Source organism: Lagopus muta, chromosome 9 (assembly GCF_023343835.1).
Source record: "Lagopus muta isolate bLagMut1 chromosome 9, bLagMut1 primary, whole genome shotgun sequence".
NCBI classification, from domain to species: Eukaryota; Metazoa; Chordata; class Aves; order Galliformes; family Phasianidae; genus Lagopus; species Lagopus muta.
The window spans coordinates 8,423,650-8,443,773 of NC_064441.1; the positions used below are offsets into that span (position 1 = coordinate 8,423,650).

At 55.4% G+C, this 20,124-nt stretch overlaps 3 protein-coding genes across 7 annotated transcripts in view; all 3 read right to left on the reverse strand.

Annotated features, from left to right (window-relative positions):
- Nucleotides 1–161: 161 nt before the first annotated feature.
- Nucleotides 162–3,180, reverse strand: LOC125697440 (intestinal-type alkaline phosphatase-like). Its single transcript, XM_048954653.1, has 11 exons — nt 3,006–3,180; nt 2,415–2,531; nt 2,211–2,326; nt 1,930–2,104; nt 1,674–1,846; nt 1,461–1,595; nt 1,300–1,372; nt 1,080–1,214; nt 787–978; nt 573–683; nt 162–492 (listed from the first exon to the last, which is right to left on the reverse strand). The coding sequence occupies exons 1-11, from the start codon at nt 3,178–3,180 to the stop codon at nt 227–229; spliced, it is 1,668 nt and encodes a 555-aa protein (XP_048810610.1). The 3' UTR covers nt 162–226.
- Nucleotides 3,181–3,645: 465 nt separating this feature from the next.
- LOC125697441 (intestinal-type alkaline phosphatase-like) lies at nt 3,646–7,466 on the reverse strand. The gene is made up of 10 exons (XM_048954655.1): nt 5,965–7,466; nt 5,682–5,797; nt 5,440–5,614; nt 5,189–5,361; nt 4,973–5,107; nt 4,833–4,902; nt 4,620–4,752; nt 4,344–4,537; nt 4,102–4,218; nt 3,646–3,951 (listed from the first exon to the last, which is right to left on the reverse strand). Exons 1-10 carry the CDS (start codon nt 7,283–7,285, stop codon nt 3,665–3,667), a joined length of 2,721 nt encoding a protein of 906 aa, XP_048810612.1. The 5' UTR covers nt 7,286–7,466; the 3' UTR covers nt 3,646–3,664.
- A 146-nt stretch (nt 7,467–7,612) lies between these two features.
- DIS3L2 (DIS3 like 3'-5' exoribonuclease 2) overlaps nt 7,613–20,124 on the reverse strand; it is a 165,795-nt gene continuing 153,283 nt past the window's right edge. For 3 of the 5 annotated variants that reach the window (XM_048954578.1, XM_048954576.1, XM_048954575.1), the window contains 7 exons: nt 15,197–15,380; nt 14,552–14,638; nt 11,104–11,251; nt 10,775–10,905; nt 10,387–10,491; nt 9,730–9,831; nt 7,618–8,084 (listed from right to left, as the gene is read on the reverse strand). In XM_048954578.1, coding sequence (XP_048810535.1) covers nt 7,986–8,084; nt 9,730–9,831; nt 10,387–10,491; nt 10,775–10,905; nt 11,104–11,251; nt 14,552–14,638; nt 15,197–15,380 — 856 coding nt within the window. In that variant the 3' untranslated portion in view covers nt 7,618–7,985. Of the gene's footprint in view, nt 8,085–9,729; nt 9,832–10,386; nt 10,492–10,774; nt 10,906–11,103; nt 11,252–14,551; nt 14,639–15,196; nt 15,381–20,124 lie in introns of all 5 variants that reach the window. The other 2 variants (XM_048954573.1, XM_048954574.1) reach the window with 1 other exon arrangement.

Sequence of the window (20,124 nt, forward strand, 5' to 3'; positions counted from 1 at the left end):
GCACAGTCATGGGCAGACTCATGGGGCAGGAGCATCCTTCCCATCCCACACACCAAGTGCCACACGTGCTAGCATCACACCAAGGTTTATTGAACAACGAGTACCCTGTGCAGGCAGCAAGGAGCAGTCCATGCCTGGGATTTGGTGCACCACATCCAAAGCAAGGATACTCCAAAGAGCCCCGTCCATGGGTGTGCACCGTGGGATGGGGATGGAAGCTGTGGGGTCAGTGGAAGAGGGATAAGAGCAAAGCAGGCAGAAGCAAGGCCAGCAGGGTGAGGTGGGCTGAGGGTGCAGCACTGCTGCGCTGGCGGCAGTTTTCATAGGGCTCGAGGCAGGCGGCGTAGGCCATGGCGTGGGCGATGTAGTTCTGCTCCTGCACCCCGTGGAAGAGGTAGGCCATAGGACCTTTGGCCAGGATGGCCACATCCTCACCCCCGTGGGTCTCCGAGCTGAGGGGGACGGCCGCCTGCTGCATGTAACTGAATTCCTCTTTGGGGGAGAGAAGCCTGTGAGTCGGGAGGTGGCCCCCAGCCCCATCCTACCACCGCACTGTTGCCCTGTGCCCTCACCAGCGATGCTGCTGTTCACATCAGGTCGGGTGGCGCCTGGGTAGCCTGGCCCGTTCCCATAGAGGATGGAGGTGTAGCCTTTCTGGTCGGTGGCTTGTTCAGGGGCCAAGCCTGGGGAGGAAATAATGAGGGGGGATCAGCCAAGAAGACCCACACCACAATCTGAGAGGGGGGCAGCACCCAGCGTGGGGCCATTCACTGCTCCGAGCCCTACCGAAGATGGAGGTGCCACGCAGGGTGTAGCCACCAAAGGAGAAGACGTGTGAATGGTCGGCAGTGACCACGGTCAGCGTGTCTGCCTCGTCCAGCAGCTCGCCTGCCCGCTCAATGGCCGTGTCAAACTCCACCGCCTCCATCAGTGCCCGCTGTGCCATGCCCTCGTGGTGGCCGTGGTCGATCCTTGCACCTGCAGGCAGGTAACCACAGTGGGAAACCATGGCAGTGACCTGTAATGCAGAGCCCATCACCTCTCTCTCGCCCACCCTTGAGACCTCAGCCCTGAATTACCTTCCACAAAGAGGTAGAAGCCATTGGGGTTCCTGCTCAGTATATTGATGGCTGCCTCTGTCATCTCAGTGAGAGAGGGATCCAGGGTGGAATTGTGCACCATTTCATACTTCATGTCCTTGGGCTCAAAGAGACCTGGCAGAGGGACACAGTGAGCACAGCCTCAGTGTCTGCAGGCATCCCCGGAGTGCCACGTGCCGGCGTATGGGGCATTTGTTACCCATCAGATAAGTCACACTGGGGTCTGCAGCAGCAGCCAGCATCTCTGTCTTGTTCCAGACATAGCGGGCACCCTGTGGGTAGATCCCCATGGGATCAGTGATGCCTGGCCCCATGCACAAGGGGTGGTGGACAGAGGGCTGTCTTCTCTTTGTCACCCACCTGCCGTTCTGACAGCCACTTGTCAATGAGGTTCTGCCCATCATTCCGTATCCCATTCTCGGAGCTGTATTCAGGATACTCAGGATCTGGTGTCCCAGCGGGGGTCATGTATATCCGACCGCCTCCCATGATCACCTGGAGGGGATGAGATGGGCACAGAGTGCGTGGATGTCTGGGTCAGCAGGGGCTGCCCCCCCATGGACAGGCACTCACATTGATGTCCACATTGTGCACCAGCTGCCAGGCAATGTCCTTGCAGCCCTGTGCTATGGCTTCAGGCGGCATGCTGGCGTCCGCGTACCAGTTGCGATCCACCACGTGCGCGTAGGTCCCCGAGGGCGATGCGTGCTGCACCCGCGAGGTCGTCACGATGCCCACTGCCTTCCCTGCCCCAACACACCCCACCATGGTGGGCAGCCCCAGTGGTGTGAAGCCCCTGCTCCGTATCACCCCATGCCCTGCACAGTACCAGCATTACGGGCTCGCTCCAGCACCGAGATCACCTCGTTGCCCTCTGTGGTGTTGCACTGGCCAGAGCGTGCGGCCGCGCTCAGCCCCACCGTCTTGTAGTTGCCCTTCACCCCACACAGGTAGGCAGTGGCTGTGCCTGCGCTGTCGGGAACCACCCGGTCCACATTGTACGTCTGCCAAGGACATGCACAGGGCACACTGGCACCTCTTGCCATATGTCTGCCCCCACAGCCCCACGGCCTGCAGCATGGTCCCAAGTGCAGTACTGGGGGAAATTACCTTGGAGAGAGCCACATAGGGGAAAGAATCCAGAGCAAGGGGGGTCTCGGGTCCCAGGTTCCCCTTCAACTGCCCCTTCAGTATCCGAGTGGCTGTGATGCTGGGGACCCCAAATCCTGGACAAGGAGTGAGGGTTCAGGTCACCCCCAGCCCAGATGCCCTCCCCATCCACATTTCATGGTACACTGGACCAGAGGGACTCACCATCTCCGAGGAAGATGATGAGGTTTTTGGCTTCAGTAGTCCTCTGCTCGATCTTGAGGGTGGCATCGAGGGCAGCAGCTGCCTTCCTGTTCCAGAAAGTTGGATCCTCCTCCTCCACTGGGAAGGGGCATTGCCCACATCAGCTCACGGCACCCACTCCCCCAGGACACCCAATGGTGGACACCCCTAACTAAGGACATCGCTGGGCTCCCACTCATGGGATAATTCCACAGGGGGGAATACAGATGAATCCACAGGTTTGGGATGAGGGGAGGACACAGAGATGTACACCCTGACAGGAAGGGCGTGTGCAGCAAGAAGGGATGCAGTGGGAGAAACCAGCTGCCAAGTGGGATAGGGACAAATGCATGGAGGTAGAGGAGCTATAGGCACATCACACACCCCCTCCCGACTCAAACAAAAGCAGGACCGCAATCCCACAGGGCAACACCAGCCCACCAGCAGACACAAAGCCCCATCCCAATGCTCCCTGATATTCCTGCTCCCTCCTGAGCCGTGCCCTGTGAACAGCCAGGCCAGCACTACACTGGTACCAGGGGTGTCTGCCCCCATCCCCATCCTTGTTTCTACCTGGGATGACGGCAGCGCCAAGCTCTGCCCAGAGGCCAAGGCAGAGGATGAGGGGTACCAGCAGCCGCATGATGGAACTGGAGCAGCTGTCACCAGCTCCAGCTGTGCCTGCCTCTTTTGCAGACTTCAGAGGGGGGGACTTTGGACCAGGATCTGCCCTTGAGGGGTTTGGCATTTCACAGATAGTGTGGCATCCTGTTGGGCCATCGGCTCAAAGGCCGTGGGGCTGGGCTGTTGGCACCTCATTGCTAGGTGCTGCGGAGGGGAGGGAACATGGGGTGCAGAAGGAGGGACTTGGGGTGCTCCTGGTGGCTCCACCCAGCACTTCCTGGAGCGATAAAGGCACTGATGGGGACTAAATGTCAGGACCAGCTCTTGTACCAGGCTGTGCACAGCACCTCAAAGCTGCGCAAACTCCTCTATACTGTGGGCTCCCAGTAACCCAGGGATGGAGCTGTGGGTACATGGCCACCCCTCACCACTGTCTCTTCTGCTTCACACCAGTGCAGGCCCCAGTTAGGAGTCACAACCTGGGGAAATTGAGGCACAACTGCTGCTACAAATCATCCCATGGCACACGAACCCAGACAGCCCACATTTTATTGCATCCTGTGACCCTGCCTGCAACAGGGGGCTGAAGCAGCGTTCAGTGGGGTCTCTCAGCCCACCACCATGAAGGCAGACATGCAGAGGGCCAGGAGAGCGAGTAGAGGCTGTGGGGAGCATTGGCTGCTGCCAGAGGCTCTACGGGGTGCAGCACAGCGGGGTCTGGCATCATAAGGCTTGAGGCACGCAGCATAAGCAATGGCATGGGCAATGTAGTGCTGCTCCTGCACCCCGTGGAAGAGGTGGGCCATGGGACCCTGAGCCAGCACCACCACATCCTCCCCACTGTGGGTCTCCAAGTCAAGGGGCACAGCTGCTTGCTGCCTGTAGTCCTTGTCCTCTGTGGAGAGAGTAGGAGAAATGGTGCTGGGAGCAGCTCTTCTGCCCTTTGCATGAAGCAGCTCCCACCACCCTGGTGTTGGGGCAGTTCCTGCCCCAGTGAACCCCAGAAAGGCACCACCCCATTCCTTCTCTTCCAGTAGAATCCTACCCACAGCTGGAAGGCTGACGGCTGGGCGGCCCCCATCACGAATGCTGTATCCCGGTCCATTGCCATAGAGGATGCTGGTATAGGCTCGCTTGTCCTTCGCTTTCTTAGGGGCCAGCCCTGACATGGAGAAGTGTACTGTCACCCCCTGCACCAGTCAGCAGCCTCCCCAGAGCTCCCATGGCCTCTCATGGAGGCACAGCACAGGGTGGGAGCAGGGATGCTCATCTCTCCCTGAGTCCCACCGAAGATGGAGGCTCCTCGCAGCGTGTTGCCCCCGAAGGTGAAGACATGTGAGTGATCAGCCGTCACCACGGTCAGTGTGTCAGAGGGCTCCGTCAGCTCGCCTGCCCGTGCCACTGCCCGGTCCAGCATGATGGCCTCCGTCAGTGCCTGCTTGGCCCGGCCGCTGTGGTGTCCGTGGTCAATCCTTCCACCTGCACAGGGAATGGGGCCATCACCACCTTGATCCCACCTGGCTGCCAGGACCCATGTCCCAGCCCGGGGCCCTGCACTCATCTTCCACAAAGAGGAAGAAGCCGTTGGGGTTCCTGCGCAGGATGCGGATGGCCTTCTCTGTCATTTCCACAATGGAGGGGTCCGTGGTGGCATTGCGGTTCAGCTCATACCTCATGTCCTTGGGCTCAAAGAGGCCTGGGGGAGAGGGGTTAGGGCTGCTTTGTGCCATCCAGAGTGGAATGGCACTGCTGACATAAAGCCAGCGATGCTCTTACCCATGAGGTGGCTCACAGAGGTGTCATCAACCGCATCCAGGCCCTTCTTGTCCCAGACGTAGCGCGCGCCCTGACAGCGAGGACACAGCGGTGGCAGTGGCACACACACCGTGCCCAGCGCTGTGTCCCCTCTGCTCTACCTCCCTGGTGCTGAGCCATTCGGCCACCAGGTCCCGCCCGTCCCTCCTGGTGCCATTCTGCGCCGGGTCATCCGGGTACTCAGGGTCTGGGGTCCACCTGGGGGACATGTAGGCCCTCCCACCACCCAGGATCACCTGCAAGGAGGGGGAGAGGGCTGTCACCGGCACAGGGACACAGCACCCAGGGATGCAGCCACCACGATGTGCCCGGCTCACGTTGATGTCGGTGTTGTGCACCAGCTGGTAGGCGATGTCCTTGCAGCCGTCCCGCAGGGTCTCCGGAGGCATGTTGGCATCGGCGTACCAGCTGCGGCTGGCCGAGTGTGCATAGGCAGCAGCAGGGGATGCATGTTGCACCCGTGTGGTGGTCACAATGCCCACCGACTTACCTGCAGCACGGCACAGGGTCTGCGGGGAGCCCACCTGTGCCAAGCTGGCCTCTGCAATGAGCGTACCCACCCCATTACCTGCCAGCCGGGCCCGGTGCAGGATGGAGTCCACTTCATTGCCGAATGCTGTGCGGCATTTGCCATAGACGGCCGCCCCGCTCAGCCCCAGCGTCTTGGCATTGGCCTTGACCCCACACAGGTAGGCCGTGCCCGTGCCAGCGCTGTCGGGCACCTGCCGGTCGATGGTGTAGGTCTATGGGCGAGCAAGGGTCAGGGGGGCTGGGGGCAGCACTGTGCCCCCTCAGCACTGCCCTGCTCACCTTGGCCAGGGCCACGTGGGGAAACGTCTCCATGGCCAAGACGCTCTCCTCACCCGAGCTGCCGGCCAGTTGCCCCTTGTAGATCCGGGCTGCTGACACCGTGGGCAGCCCCATGCCTGCGGCGAGGGGTGACAAAGAGCTGTGACTGGGGATGGTCCTGCCCTCCCTTTCCAGGGCCATGCTACCAGGGGAAGAGGGATCCAGCAGCTGCTGGAGGACAACTTTGTACCCAGCGTGCTGAAATCAGTGACATGGGAAATGGCAGCACCCATGGAGCACTCACCATCACCCATGAAGAGGATGATGTTTTTGGCTCGCTGTGCCACTGGCTGCAAGGCCAGGGCTGCCTCCAGCCTCCTCCTGGCCCCTTCGTTCCAGTAGTGTGGGGTCTTCTCAGCATCTGGATATGAAAGCAGAGCTGGGGGTGTGCAGGGCCCCAGAGCAGCCCCAGAGCTCCCACCCCACCACACCTCCCATTGAGCTCTCACCTGAGGTCGCAATGGCAGTAAGCGGGACGAGGAAAAGAAGGAGGAAGCAGATCCTGGAAGAGAGCAGCCATCCCATGCTGCCCAGCCCACGTTCCTTCCTGATGGCCGCCTGTGTGCGGGGCTGGGGGGGACACAGCCCTTTATGCCCTGCCCTGTCCAGCCAGAGGGCTGAGCCCCTGCTGCGGGTGAGACGATGGGCTGATAACATTCAGGGACATCTTCTGGCCCTGCCCTCCCGGTGTCCCCAGCCCTCCCCAGGGCCATCCCTTCCCCCTCAAGGTGAGGTAGGACTTCCAGCCTATTCCTGGGGAGTGGGGTTGCCCTGAGGCACTCAGTGTCCCTGAGGCTGTACCTGAGGGTCCACAGCTCCACACCTGCAGAGACCCCAGAACAGGTGAGGAGTATGTAGGTCAAAGGGCTGTTTTTGCAGACATGCTGGGCTGGGCTGGATTGAGCTTGTTTCTCCAGTGAAAAAACACAAGAAGAATATGCTGGAATGAGGGGTAGGGGAGGACAGCTTGCTGTTGTGTCAGTGTCCTCAGGTAACCTCTCCCAAGGGACAGGGTGATACAGTGCCTTCTGTGTCCATGAGGCAGGAGAGAGATGGAAACCCACAGAGGAATGGGCTGCTGTGTCCACAGTCAGAGAGAAGTGACATCCCACATGAGTGGAGGGCAGGGCCATGGCACACGGATGCAACTGGAAGGATGCCACCAGCCCATCCTTTGGGGACTGCAGGGGACTGCAACACCTCCCAGCTCTCGGCGTGCATGTAGCACCCAGCTCTGACCCATCCCAGGGCCCAACCCCTGGTGCTGAGCCAGGCAGCCCAGGCACAGCCAGGTCCCTGTTGCAATGCATGGCAGTTGTGTTCATGCCAGGGCCACAGCTGTCACCACTGACAACACAGAGCAAAGCACAGTGCTCTCCCTCCCTGCATGCCAGCACAATGGCATTCCCTCTTGCCAGAAGCCTATCCCAGCTGTATAAAGGTGATGACACGGATGCTGCCAGAGCACCGTAGGAACAGTGGAGCAGACAGATGAAACACTCTGTGAAGGACTGAGGCTGGGTGCTTCTCTCCACATAGAAGAGAGAAGTGAGGACATGCCCCATGCTCCTCAGTGTTGGGTGGGCACAGAGCCAGGGACAGTCCTGTCTGTGGCTGAAGGGTCCTGGTGTGGGGTTAGGCTGGAGGCTGGGGCAGACACCCAGTGCTTGTCAGTGGTGGCTCAGACTGAGGGATTAGCGGAAGCAGCACAGGTTGGGAGCACGTGCATCCTCCTGACCCCCACCTTCTGCTGAGCAAACAGAGAGGCTGGGATTGCACAAGGCCCTGGGAGACACAGGGCAGCCTGAGAGATGAGTTATGGTCAGATTCCTGCCCGGGTAACAAGGCAAAATGAAACCTACGCGCAGTCCCCATCACGGCTGCTGACCTGCTTTATTTCACGACACGTGGCCCAGCTGGGAGCCCTTCTGAGAGGCCCGGTCAGCCCACCCAGCCTAAAGCAGCCCCTCTGCTTTCAGGGACATCAGCCTCCATGTAGCCCCCACCACAGGCACCCCCAGTGGCAAGGGACGGGCACCCACAGTCTCATAAAGGAAAAAAAAACAAACCATAAAGCTAAAAATATCTGCCAGTAGAAATTGCCCCATCTGGGGCAACCCCGATCCCTGGGTTAAAATCCAAACCAGAAATAAAATGACGTCAATTTCAAAATTCAAATCCCCAAACTCCTGGCGGGTCCCCTCTGTCCCCATGGGTGCTGGTGCGGCGCTGGTGACAAAGTGTCAGAGCTGTGGCTGGGCGCGCTCACTTCTCAGTGCTGGGCCTCTTGAGCAGAGCGCTGTATTTCAGGGGAACCCCGTCCGACTTCAGCACCACCTCCACCAGTGTGAAAATGGTGATCTCCTGCAGCAAGGACACAGAGGGGAGAGGGGATTTGCAGCGGGTTGCCATCACGGCAGGGTTTAGGTTGAGTCGCATTTTCTCAGCATCCTTTAATGAGGGAATGACCGCTGGTGCTCGCACAGCGAAAGGAGACCTGAGAAGGGATTGGATAAGGGATACGCAAGGGAATAGAGACTGCAGAAAATCAATGTCTGCTGCTCAGGAATGCACGCTGCCTGCCGGCCCCCAGATCAATCACTTCGTGCAATGGTGCAGTTTAGGGACATAAATCATCCATCAACTCTGCAACCAATACAGGATAACAAGATGGCCAGGACAGCTGCAATGGACACGTGTGGTGCTGGGGATCATGCCCTGGTGTGTGCCCTCAGCCCCTTCTCACTGTCCCCACGGTCTGGCTTTTAGGGAGGAGGCAGAAAGCCTCTCGGAATAACCCAGTCCAACCCTGCTTGCTCCTCCCACACCTGCTGCTCCAGATTCATCACTTCGAGCAGGAAAATTTCACCGAGATTTAAATGCATCAAAGCCCTCATTGAGGAGCAAAGCAGAGGGAAGCCTTTCTGCAGCCATCCTGTACTCAGCTCTGTGCTCCAGGCTCTGGGATGTGCTTGAGGAGAGCTCAGAGCTGCTCCCAGGGGGAGGGCTCTCATGTTTTCTTAGGAGGTGTGGAGGAGTTTCCTCCATTGCTGAGTGTTTGCTTAACCAAAACGTGCTCTGCTCATGCTGGGGGCTTCATTTTTCAATGCAGGTTCCTGCTAGGGTGTAAGTGATACCCACTCCTGCAAGGAAGGAGGAACCGAGGCCACTTCAGGATGCATGCAGAGGCTTCTGTGAGCCAAGCACAGCTCAAGAGGAGAAAGCCTGCAGCAGCCCCGGGGAGCTCTGCTCTGACCCTCCTGAGTTGAGCAACATTTCCCTGGGCAGGAAGGGATCTTCCAGGTCAGCTCTATCAGGAGTAATGCTCTCCCAGAACAGAGCTCTCAGTGCGAGGACAGGATTGGATTGAGCCCTCCCATCCCCGCCCAGGCACCAGGCAGGGATCACAGCAATCAACACAGCTGTGATTTTACAGCCACGCCAGATAAACGTTGGCAGAGAGGCACCACTTAATCAAGCCAGACAAATGCGATTGCTCCCTCTGATTGAGTTACCAAGTTAATAGATGACAGGGACACAAGAGAGAGATTTCTAGATGCTGTTAAACCATTTGACGCTGCATCTCAGGAAGTCTGATTTAAAAAAAAAATCCTTCTAAATGGGTCTCAGCCCTGTCACATGGATGGAAACCTGATGGCAGGGCTGTGTCAGCAAGAGGGACAAGAAATACCAGAATGGGGGGGAAGGGGCTAAGCAGGAGCTGCCTTAGGCCTGTTCTTACTTAACATCTTAATTGATGATCTGGAAGAAGGAAGTAAACAGCAAGTTAATTAAATTCAGGAGGAAACTGGATTGGGAGGCAGTACACATAGCGGGCAGGGCAGAGTCTGAAGGCAGTGGTGGGGTCAGGCGTGGGGGCAGCGATGGGATAGAGTAAGGCTGGGTGCTGGGAGAAAAGGGGGTGCATCGTGCCTCCCAGATCCATCCCTGTGTAGATCACGGGATGGATCCATGTGGTTATGAGTCCAACCTGTGCTTGGGGTCTTACCTGAGACACAGATTCCTGCTCTGGGCTCTCTGGCTCCCACATGAGCGTCAGCTCTGGCTTCCTCCCCACCTTCTGGAAGTGGAAGCCCAGCAAGGGCAGTGCCTGCAGGCAAGGAGATGTTGGGAGCAGCCTGTGGCCCCTGGCACCCCCAGCCCCACTCCCTGCTTTGACTGCGGATGACGATGACACTGCTTTTGCACAGAGCCCTCTGCAGCCCTGTAGCAACCAGGTTGCAGCAGCCCATGTGTCTGAGCTAAGTAAGTAAATCAGGGGCGGCTGCTATACACAAACAGCCCATAGATCATGCTATATGTTCTGCTTAAAAATGTCAGTGCCAGCCATATAACCCGGTTATTATGAGAAGCTGTTGTCACTAACTGCAGGTGCTGGCCTATGGCAGTGCTGTCACAGCCCCAGATACACCACGTGATTAAATGAAATGGAAGCCAGCTCCTTTCTGTTTCCTTGCTTCAGCCCCATGTTGATCTCTGTCCCCACAAATCTGCCTTCATTTCCTTTTAAGGAGACAAATTACCCACAGCGTGCAGTGGGGAGAGTTGGGCTGCTCTGGGCCCCCAAGCCCCTCCAGGTTGCTGAGGGACACCCAGTGTTCAGTGTGCTGAGGCAGCAAGTGCACTGGCAGTGTTGGGAACTTACGTTGCAGTAGATTCGCTTCTGGACTCCAAACTTCAGCACCAGGACATCAAAGGCCTCGTTCAGGACACCCATCACCATGGCCTCAGACTCCAGAGGACCGCTCTCCTGTTAGGAGACAATGCACTCAGACATATGGTCTCATTTTTGAGTCATCCTGTGCAGAGCCAGGAGTTGGACTCCATGATCCTTATGGGGTCCCTTCCAACTTGGGATATTCAATCACTTCTGATCCTACACTAGCATGCCCAAGGGGATCCCTGTCTCACTGTGCTGGTGACCAGGTCCCGAAGCTTGGGGATGGTCACAGAGTGTTCCCTTCTCTACCCCAGACTGAGCACTCATGGGGAAATCCGAGAAACCCCTCAAGAGAACACATCACTGCTCCTACCCTGACAAAGACGGCAAAGAAGAGGTCGGTGCTGAGCTCCTGCACCCTCTTGGAAGCCATCTTCCTGTCATTGCAGTGCTCTGCTTGTCGCTGGATGGCCTCCTTCTCCATCTTGATGGGAGAGCTGATACCTGGGAAGGAGATGAGTGACAACAACGGGTTCACATTCTCTCTTGCTCCAGAGACACTCCACAGCAGCCCGATGCCCAGCACCCCCTGTGCACACTGAGGACACCCACGTGCCAAAGAGCTGCCTGGTGGGATACGGATCCCAAGCACTCAAGGCAGGAACCCAGGAGCCCCACCTGCATGGGACTCACAGCACCCACCGAGCGACGCGGAGAGCAGCCGGTGCACAACGACGTCTGCGTAGCGACGGATGGGCGAAGTGAAGTGTGTGTAGAAGGGCACGTTGAGGGCGTAGTGGCGGAAGAGGGTCTCGTCCTTCAGGACGCCGGTGCAGAAGTACAGAGCCATCTGAAAAGCGGTGAGAAGCAAGGGGAGGGTGTGAGAAAGGACGACAGTGCAGGACCATGAGGCTGAAGGGATCTCAGCCAGCAAGACGGAGCCTCTGGGTTCTGGGTCTGGCTGCAGGCTCTGCCGCCCCTGTTCTCATCATCATGCTCTCACATGTTACAGCTTTTATTTTTACATCTGTGAAACAGCAGCCCTCGGGGCTGGGAAAACAACACAGCCCGAGCCCAGGCGGGGAGGGGAGGCTGCGGGGTCAGGGGGTGGCAGCAGGGTCACAGCACGGTGGCGATTGAATGAACCCGTTTAAAAATAAGAGCAAGTGATTTAAAACAAACAGGAGTAGGCAGCTCTGATTACAGAGCTGTCGTGGGAGCCACGGTTTGGGCAGCTGCATCTTCCACTCTCCAGCACGGCGCAGCCAGCTCCCGCTGAGCAGCAACGCACTGATCCGGGCAAGTAAATAGTGCAGGTTAAAAAAAGCAGCGTCGGTCCCGGCCTTATTATGAGACCCAAGAGCTGGGCTAGGAGCTGCCAATTTCCACAACCCAGAACTAAATTGTTTCTGATGGACTCCACGAAGTATGGTCTCCACTCAATTAGTTCAGCTCCCACTGAACGTGGCTCTGCGCGGTCGGGCAGGGAGACATGCTCAGAGAAGTCAGAGAGATGCTGCCTGCTGTTATCCAGGGCATTTCCTGATGGATGTGCCAAGCCCAGCTGCTGCTGGTCCAGTTTTCAACACCGTGATGGCAAGTGATGACCCTTGCTGAGGCTGGGAACAGCTCGATGTCACAGCAAAACCTCAGAATCATAAAATCTTACAATGGTGTGGGTTGGGGGCAGACCTTAAAGCCCACCCAACCCCAAATCCCCACTATGGGCAGGCTGCCCCCCAGCAACCTGGCCTCGGTGCCTCCAGGGATGGGAGATGGGATGGAATGCTCCTTTGGGCCGTGGTAGGGTTACACACTGGCACTTGCCTGCTACCTGTCCTCACTACCACAACAGCACTCCACAATAATACCAGCCTGATGTAGAGCAGATGTTTTCTCATTAGCAGATTTGACTAGCAAGTGGTCCCAAAGCCCCAGGGTCCGACTGCCACAATCCCAGGAGAACAATAAGGAGCCTGGAAATAAATCAGCCCCAGCCAACCCAGCCTGGCTCTGCTCTTGCGGACAGATTGAATCCCCGAGTGACTGAGCCCCTGAAAAATGATATGTCACTGCTCTTTCATCTGTTACGAGCTCCTGGTGCAGCAATCCAGGCAGACACACGCGTTACCCACTGCTTGCCTCCTTCCATGAGGCTGATGGCCACCAGCATGCAGCCAAGACGGACGGCACAGAGTGCCATCAGCATGGGATCAACCCGCTTTTGTTACAGCTGGCTGAATGTGGCCTTGTCCCCGAGACACCCGCTCCATCACCTGGGACATGGGGCCTCTCTGCACCATCTGTCAGAGCCACGGCCCAGCCCTGTGTCATCCCGCTCTGCAGCTGCCAGCTCAGAGCTGTGCTCTCCTCCATTACAGGCTGTGGGGATGGGTGAACGGGGCTCATTTTCCCATCTGCTCCAGTAGCAGGGGTAGGTAGCGAAAAGTCCTCTTCCCACTTGGAAACTGCCCTTTCTGAGGGGCACTGAGACGGCCCTGCACTGCCAATCCTCTGCTCCTAGAACAGGAACAACAGTGGGAATCTCAATTGCTCAGGGTGTGAGGGAGCTGGTCCAGCCAACGGCATGTGTGAGGAGGAAATATGGAGTGCAGAGGGCAACAGTGGTATCTTTCGCCCCAGCAGCTCCACAGCCCTTCCTTATGGACGGGAGATCATAAGGATACACCACAGTGTATCCAATTGCACAAGCTCACCCCAGACCAAGAGGGATTTCTGCATCTCCTGGCACCTGCAGAGCTAATGAGCTCAGCTGTAAGCTGGGTTTTGTCTCTTATGTGAGATGCTAGGCAGTCGGTCTGCCAGGAGAGAGTGGGCTGCACTGTACACCTGAGCACAAGGACACCTTCACCTTCTGAGGATAGTGCAAGTTGAGTTCCTGCCAAAATCCTGTATCTCATGGAATATCTCTTCTGAAAGCTCCTCTTCTTCTCTGAACTGCCTGCTATTTGCTCCTCAGAAGATTTCATCCTCCAACAAAGTCTGGGCTTGCACCAAAGCACGACAGGAGAGGGACCCCAGGGAATGCACACCACCTGCTGGTGCCTCCCACCAGAAAAGGAAGACATGACAGAAAGGACCAGGACAAACCAGAGCAGAACATGGGACTGAGAAGAACACAGCCAGCTCCAGAGGCACTCCCTGCACTTTAGAAAGCAGCACTCCTGAGCTGAAAACATATGCAAGCAGGTGATTTACTAAATGGTTTTGGTCCCCAATTCCGCTTGCAAGCATTAAGTCACTAAAGTACAGCAGGACTTCAGGCAACTGCTAATGAGTAAATGGAGCAAATGAGCTAATTAGAAGAGTGACAGTCAAATGAGCAATGTAGGAAAGATGATTCATTCCTGCAGCGTTTGGCAGACCACGGCAGAGAGACCATTCCAGCAACATGCTCCTTTCCCTATGGGGTAGGACTTCCCTCAGAAGAGGCTGTTCTATGCCCAGCAGCAAATGTAGAAAGACAGATGCCTCATAAAAAGGTTTCTGATGGTGATAAGCACCCAAGTAATGTCCTGAGCTGCAGATGCATCAAACATGACAATCACTGTAAGGAGCACAACGAGCCTCCAATGCACAGGCATTGACAGGAGGTCTCAGTCCAGAAGGTGACCAAAGGGTTTCCAGAGTTTCCCTGCTTCTAAGAGGATGTGCCTGAGTACCACACTGTGATATGTGGCCAGATATGTGGTTTAGTGGGCGTGGGTGATGGGCTGATGGTTGGACTAGATGACCTTCGTGGTCTTTTCCACTGTTAGCGATTCTGATTCCCATAACCCTGCATTGCCCTGATACCTGATTTCTTCTTGGACAAGAAACCAGTTTAGATACCATGACATGAGGTGGCATGAATATGAACCACAGAGCTTGTCACCAGTTCTTCATGGAGCAGGCTGGGTTCTTGTGAGTCTGCTGGCATCCTGCACATCACCTCTGCTGTGATATATCCCAATACCATAGGGGCACTGCAGAGTGCAAGGACAGGCTCAGCCTGACCCTGCTGACCTTACAGCATCATCCCCTGCATCCAATCACTCTTTCCCTATGTAGTGACCTGCTTAGGTAACGCAGATGGAGTCAGAGATGGAAATGGGGCCCTGGAAAAGAGCTACAGATGTCTGGGTCTTACCTGCATGGGCCTGGAGAACATGTTGGTCAGCACTTCTTTCCTGGCTTCGGAGTATTTGTCAGCTCCAAATGTTTCATTTAAGCTTTTCTGAAGGAGAAGAGAGACAGTTTTCAGGCTGACAAACAGTGCTCAGAACCCCTCCCCTGATCTGTGCCCAGGCCCCATCCACACCAAGAGCTTCAATGTGTACACTGATGGGACTCCAGAGGGACATGGGGATGGGTGGTCACTGCCTAGAGCTGGCGGTAAAGAAAGGTTGGAAGAAGAGTTCAAGATATAGTGGAGAAGCTGAGTGAACAGCCCTGCAGTGCTGGCATAACTCTGGTGTGGCTAGAGAGTAGGGAGAGTGGCATGCAGGAGACCAGAGGGGATGGGATTAACAGCGGATTATCCACAGTGCGGTTGCAGTGAGGAAGGAAAATCCTGGAAGCTGCACTGTGCTGTTCAGCTGGAGCTCAGCCTCAGGACACACTCAGCAGAGGATCACTCCATGCTTCCTGTGCTTTGTACATCTGACCTTTCCCAGCACTGCTCTCCGGTCCTTGCCAGTTCCCAATCCGCACCCTTCCCTCCTTGACTTGCCCAGAATCTCCCAAGAAAACTAAGAAAGGAAATCTGGGTGTCCTCACTCTCTGGTGCACTCACATGCAGGCTGCCCGCGCTGCTGAAGTCGATCTCGAGGCCAACTTGGTGGCAGAACTCCATCAAGTCGTTCAGCAACTTGCTCTGGGGCGGTGGGTGGCGGCGAAGCAGCGCCTGCTCGGGGAAGGAGCGGTAGATCTGATGGGCCACGGCCATGTTCGCCAGCAGCATGAACTCCTCTACCAGCCTGTAGGGCAAGAAACACAACTCCGAGTTGAGAAGGGTTAGGAAAGATGATGCTAACAGGACTGAGGGAACCAAGGGAGGGAAGATTTAGGTTGCATGTCAGGGGAATGTTCTTTACAGAGAAAGTGGTGAGGTGCTGGAACAGGCTGCCCAGAGAGGTTGTGGCTGCCCCGTCCCTGGAGGTGTTCAACGCCAGATTGGATGGGGCCCTGAGCAGCCTGGTCTAGCATTAAATGGGGAGGTTGGTGGCCCTGCATGTGGCAGGGGGGTTGGAGATTCATGATCCTTGAGTTCCCTTCCAACCCTGGCCATTCTGTGAGTCTGTGAACCAGGGAGTTATAAAATGAAGACTGGATTTGGACTGTGGGGTGCTGTGCCACCCTTGGGCTCAATGAACTGGGCTCTCTAGGGCTCTGATCCCAGTGCCACCAACTGTGGTTTCCTCCCATCCAAGGGGCTGCGCCACCAGAGACTTGTTTATCTGGGCTCAGATAAGCAACAAGATGTGCTTAATTGGGCCTCCAGTTATTTGCTGCTTGTATTCTCCAGGCTCCTAATTGATCTTAATTGCCACAAAAGATAATAGATTTACAGTAGTAACGTCACACTCCACGCAGTGCCCAAGAGAGCTACTACCAATCAGGGTAGCTCAGCCCTCCTGCACGCAGGGCAGCAATTCTGCAGGGCTGGCTGCAAGACGTGGGGCAGGGTCCTGAATCCTGCAAATCCCTGTGCCCCAGGAGCATGGGTGTGATGTGCAGGGTATGCACGCTCCAGCTGCAATGTGCTCCCAGTCAGGGAGGACTTGACAAGGGCTCGGAAGAGAAAAGAAATAATTAAAGACGAGCCCAGAGGAGGACGTGCACGTGCTGCTTGTAGTAAGCAGTGGAAATATTCATCTTTAACAAGAAGGAGATCCCTTAACAAGATCTTTGTGGGCTCTGCCAAGGCTGGGAAGCATACTGCTGCGGAGAGGTCAACAGGAGGGCAGGAGGGAGACCCTATGGCACAGCAGCACAGCACAAGTGTGAAGGGGCCGCCAGTCCCCTAACACTGAATGGCAACATCCAGCAGGCCAAGGGATGAGGCAGTTGGGTGGACAGTGCACCCACAGCCTGATGTAAGAGGGCTAGGTGCTGTGGACGTGGTGGTGGCATCCACAGCCACTTGTTTGAGCGGCTTCCAAGAAGGCTGAGCAAAACCTTGCTGCTCCTGTACAGCTAAGCCACCAGATGGCAACATCAGTCCCTCTACGGTCACCAGTGCCTGGGGGCTGTGGGACAGCATGGCCCCAGGGTGCTGGGCACCCAACCCAGGGCTGGCCAGCTTGCAGCATCCCCATCTTCTACATGCACTTCAGCCACCATGCCTGCAGACAGATTGTAGGGACAAGGAGACCAACAGGGCTGCACCAGAGGCAGAAGGCAGCGCCTTTTACACCTGAAGGAGAACAAGCAGCAAGTTTTGTTCCATCAAATCCCTTCTTCCGTCTATTCCACACCTTCACACCTGGAGCATGAGCTCCCAGACAGCATCAAAGACAGCCACTGAAGGCTGCTGGTGGCACTGGGGACAACACTGCCACCCAACAGCCAGGAGATCAAGAAGGAGGTCAATGACAAGAAGGTGTTCTTTCTGTCTGTCTTATTTTTGCCCCTTTTTTCTTAAGACAGCTGAGCCCGGAGCTTGGCTCAATGCAGCTGGCAGACAGGAGTGCAAAGAAAAATATTTCATGGCTAAAAAAAATGGAGACAGAAAGACGGGTCCGTCTGAACGCGCGCTGATTGCATCCCATGTGAAATGCAGCCTAACGCCATCGCTACAGTTTCCTCTGGATTAGCTGAGCTATCCTTGGCTCCTGCTTCCATAAAATCCCATAAACAAACTGATCTGAACTTTTGCCCTTTCCGAGCTCATGCAAGGTTTCCTCTGCTGCCCTGTGGTGTGGGCAGGCAAGTGGCTGTCCCCATGTGGGTGCCTGCAGGTACCACCAGCCCCATATGCCTGCACTGAGGTGGGGAGTGCTTCCAAAGCTGTTCAACGCATCATTTAGTACGTGCATGTGGGAGAGGGAGGAGAGCCTGGTAAAGTATGTAAGCATCCTCTGCCGGCTCTTTCAATACCTGGATTTTGCTTATGAGTTATGGGCTCAGTGCAGGAGTTAGTGGGTGAAACTCTATACCTTGACTTATGTAAGAGGTCAGATCAAGTGTACAGTTTTCAAAAGAATTCGCCTTCGAGTTTCACACGTGAGTGAGGCACGCCGGCTCCTACAGCTCACTGAGATTCCGGGCTTCTGAGATGCTCTCAAACACAGACAGAATCACAGACCATCGTGCTTTTCTGGTTGGATATTAGAAAAAAATTCTTCCCAGAAAAAGTAGTGGTGCACTGGCACAGGCTGCTCAGGCAGTGCTGGGGTCACCATCCCTGGAGGTGTTTGAGAACCGTGGAGATGTGGCACTGAGGGATGTGGTCAGTGAGCTTGGCAGGGATGGGTTGGACTTGGTGATTTTGGAGGTCTTTTCCAATCCTAATGATTCTATGAACCTCTGAGTCCAGCTGGGCAGGACTATGACACCAGCCAGCAACCCCAAAGCCAGGCTGCTGAGCTGGAACTCCTCTTGCACAGCCGCTGTCAGCACCAAACATCCATGTGGCATGGGAAGAAGAGCTGCACACCTACTCCCTGGAACTGTGGTAGCAGCAAGGTTATTATTTGCTCTGATCCTCTCCAATCTCTTGACATCAACCTTGAAAAACTACTCGCATCCTCAGTGAGCTGTTTTGTTGATGGCAAATAAAATATTGGTTTCTCGTGCCAAATCTCCTCAGAGTGAAGCAGGGCAAGCAAAATGCCTGTTTGGCTGCTTGTTTCCATAGCAATGTGGCCAGGCTACACAGCAGCCATAGAAGTGCCCACTCTCCCTGATTAACTTGACAAATGACATTAGCAAAGCAAGGTTTGCTGCAAAGGAGAGAGACAAGGATTTTGTTTGCAATCCACTAAAGTGCATGAATGAGGCAGGGAACTGAACAGTGCCATGGGAAGCTAGTGCTCAAAATAGAGAGCCTCAGCCTGTCTGCGTGTACCTGAAAGGTCTCCAGAGACACAGATGGATATACTTGCTGAGGGCAGTGCATCACTGAGAGCCCACACTCTCCGCTGGCTGAAAGGGGATTATCGCTGCAATGCAATCTCATAACAAACAGATCTACAGCCACCTCCTGGGAGTGGGACTCTAAATCCTGCTGTGCTCACCAGGAGAAAGTCACCTTCCACGAAAGGCTGCAAACAGAGCGGTGCACATCCAACAGCAGCAGCAGTTGTTGAGGGAAAACAGCAAAGGAACAGCACAGTTCAGCCAGCACATGCTCTCCAAAGCTGTAAGTCCAAAGACACCGAACATGTGATGACTTTTTCTTCTTTTCTTTAAATCATGTACATTTATTTTTGATTACAACTCTTCCATGAAGAAAAGGAAATTGAAAGCAACATTAGCTAAGCCCTCATCTCCTGAGAGTGCAGCCAACGACAGAACTGTGCTCTGTAACCAGCAGGCAGAGTGGAGCCTGCAATGGCCCTTTTCTATTCGAAATCCTACAAGAACAGTCCGCTGTCCTCCTGTGACACTGCCCAATGGAGAGGAGCATCTTCAGCCATGCACTGCTGCTTGATGAGTTTTGAACATGGCATCTCCTGTTGTCCAAAAGCTGGATTGCTGCATCATACACAATGCTTGCAATGCCGGTGTGAATCTTCCTTTGCCAAAGACAACTGCCAAAAGACCATAAGCCCTACATTTTTTGAAAGAAAAAGCAGCAACAGGCAAGAAGGCTGGTGGTTCCTGGCCCGATGAAAGTCATTTGTGCTCCTTTAACAGCTGGCAGTAGCCTTGAACAAAGCTGAGCTGAATAATGGAATTACTCCACTTTCTGAGATTGCTCAATTAGCTCTTGGTTAAAACTGTTAACACTGAAACTTGATGAGAATAGCAGCTCTGAGGCAGTTTCACATTCATTTCTTACGAAGCTAGAATGGCTTTTCCCTCTAATGAACTCCTTTTCCGGGGCATAATGAATGTCCTTTTTATTAGCTACGGTGCCTTTTTGGTAATAGATGCCTAGAACACAAATGCATGGGAGGGTTTTCTGAATACAAATGTCCCTCACTGGCCACTCTCACACCTTCAGGCTGGGAATGCCATGACACCGCTCACTTCACTTTATCCAAATTAAGTGCGGTACAGTGGAAAACCGTTTAAGCTCCCAATCCTAAAGCTGGGCTACTGGAGGCACTGGGTGCGATTAGGAATTAATTGCTTAAAGCCTGATGCACTGGGTTTGCACGCAGGGATTTAGACCGCCAGACCCATTTGCCTAAGTTCCTTTGAAATTATTGACATTTTGCAGTGTTACATAAAAAGCTGACTTCATCCGGCAGCCCCACGTCGCGATGGACGTTGGAGTGCTGCAGACAGCACCGGTGGCCATGGGACGCCCAGCATCCACTGATGCTCAGCTGAGTAGAAGGGAAATGCCTTGGTGTGGAGCTCCTCAGCCTCATCTGTGGGTTTGGTGATGGCCCCACATCCCACCTTGGGCTGAGCGTGGAAGGAAACAGTGCTGAAGTGAAGAGAGACTTGCAGAGGACACGGCGCCTGCGGGCTGCGCCTCCTCATTAAAAGTTAATATGACTGCAGTCTGCTCCTTCTCATGCAAATTGGTGACAACCTTCAGGCTCC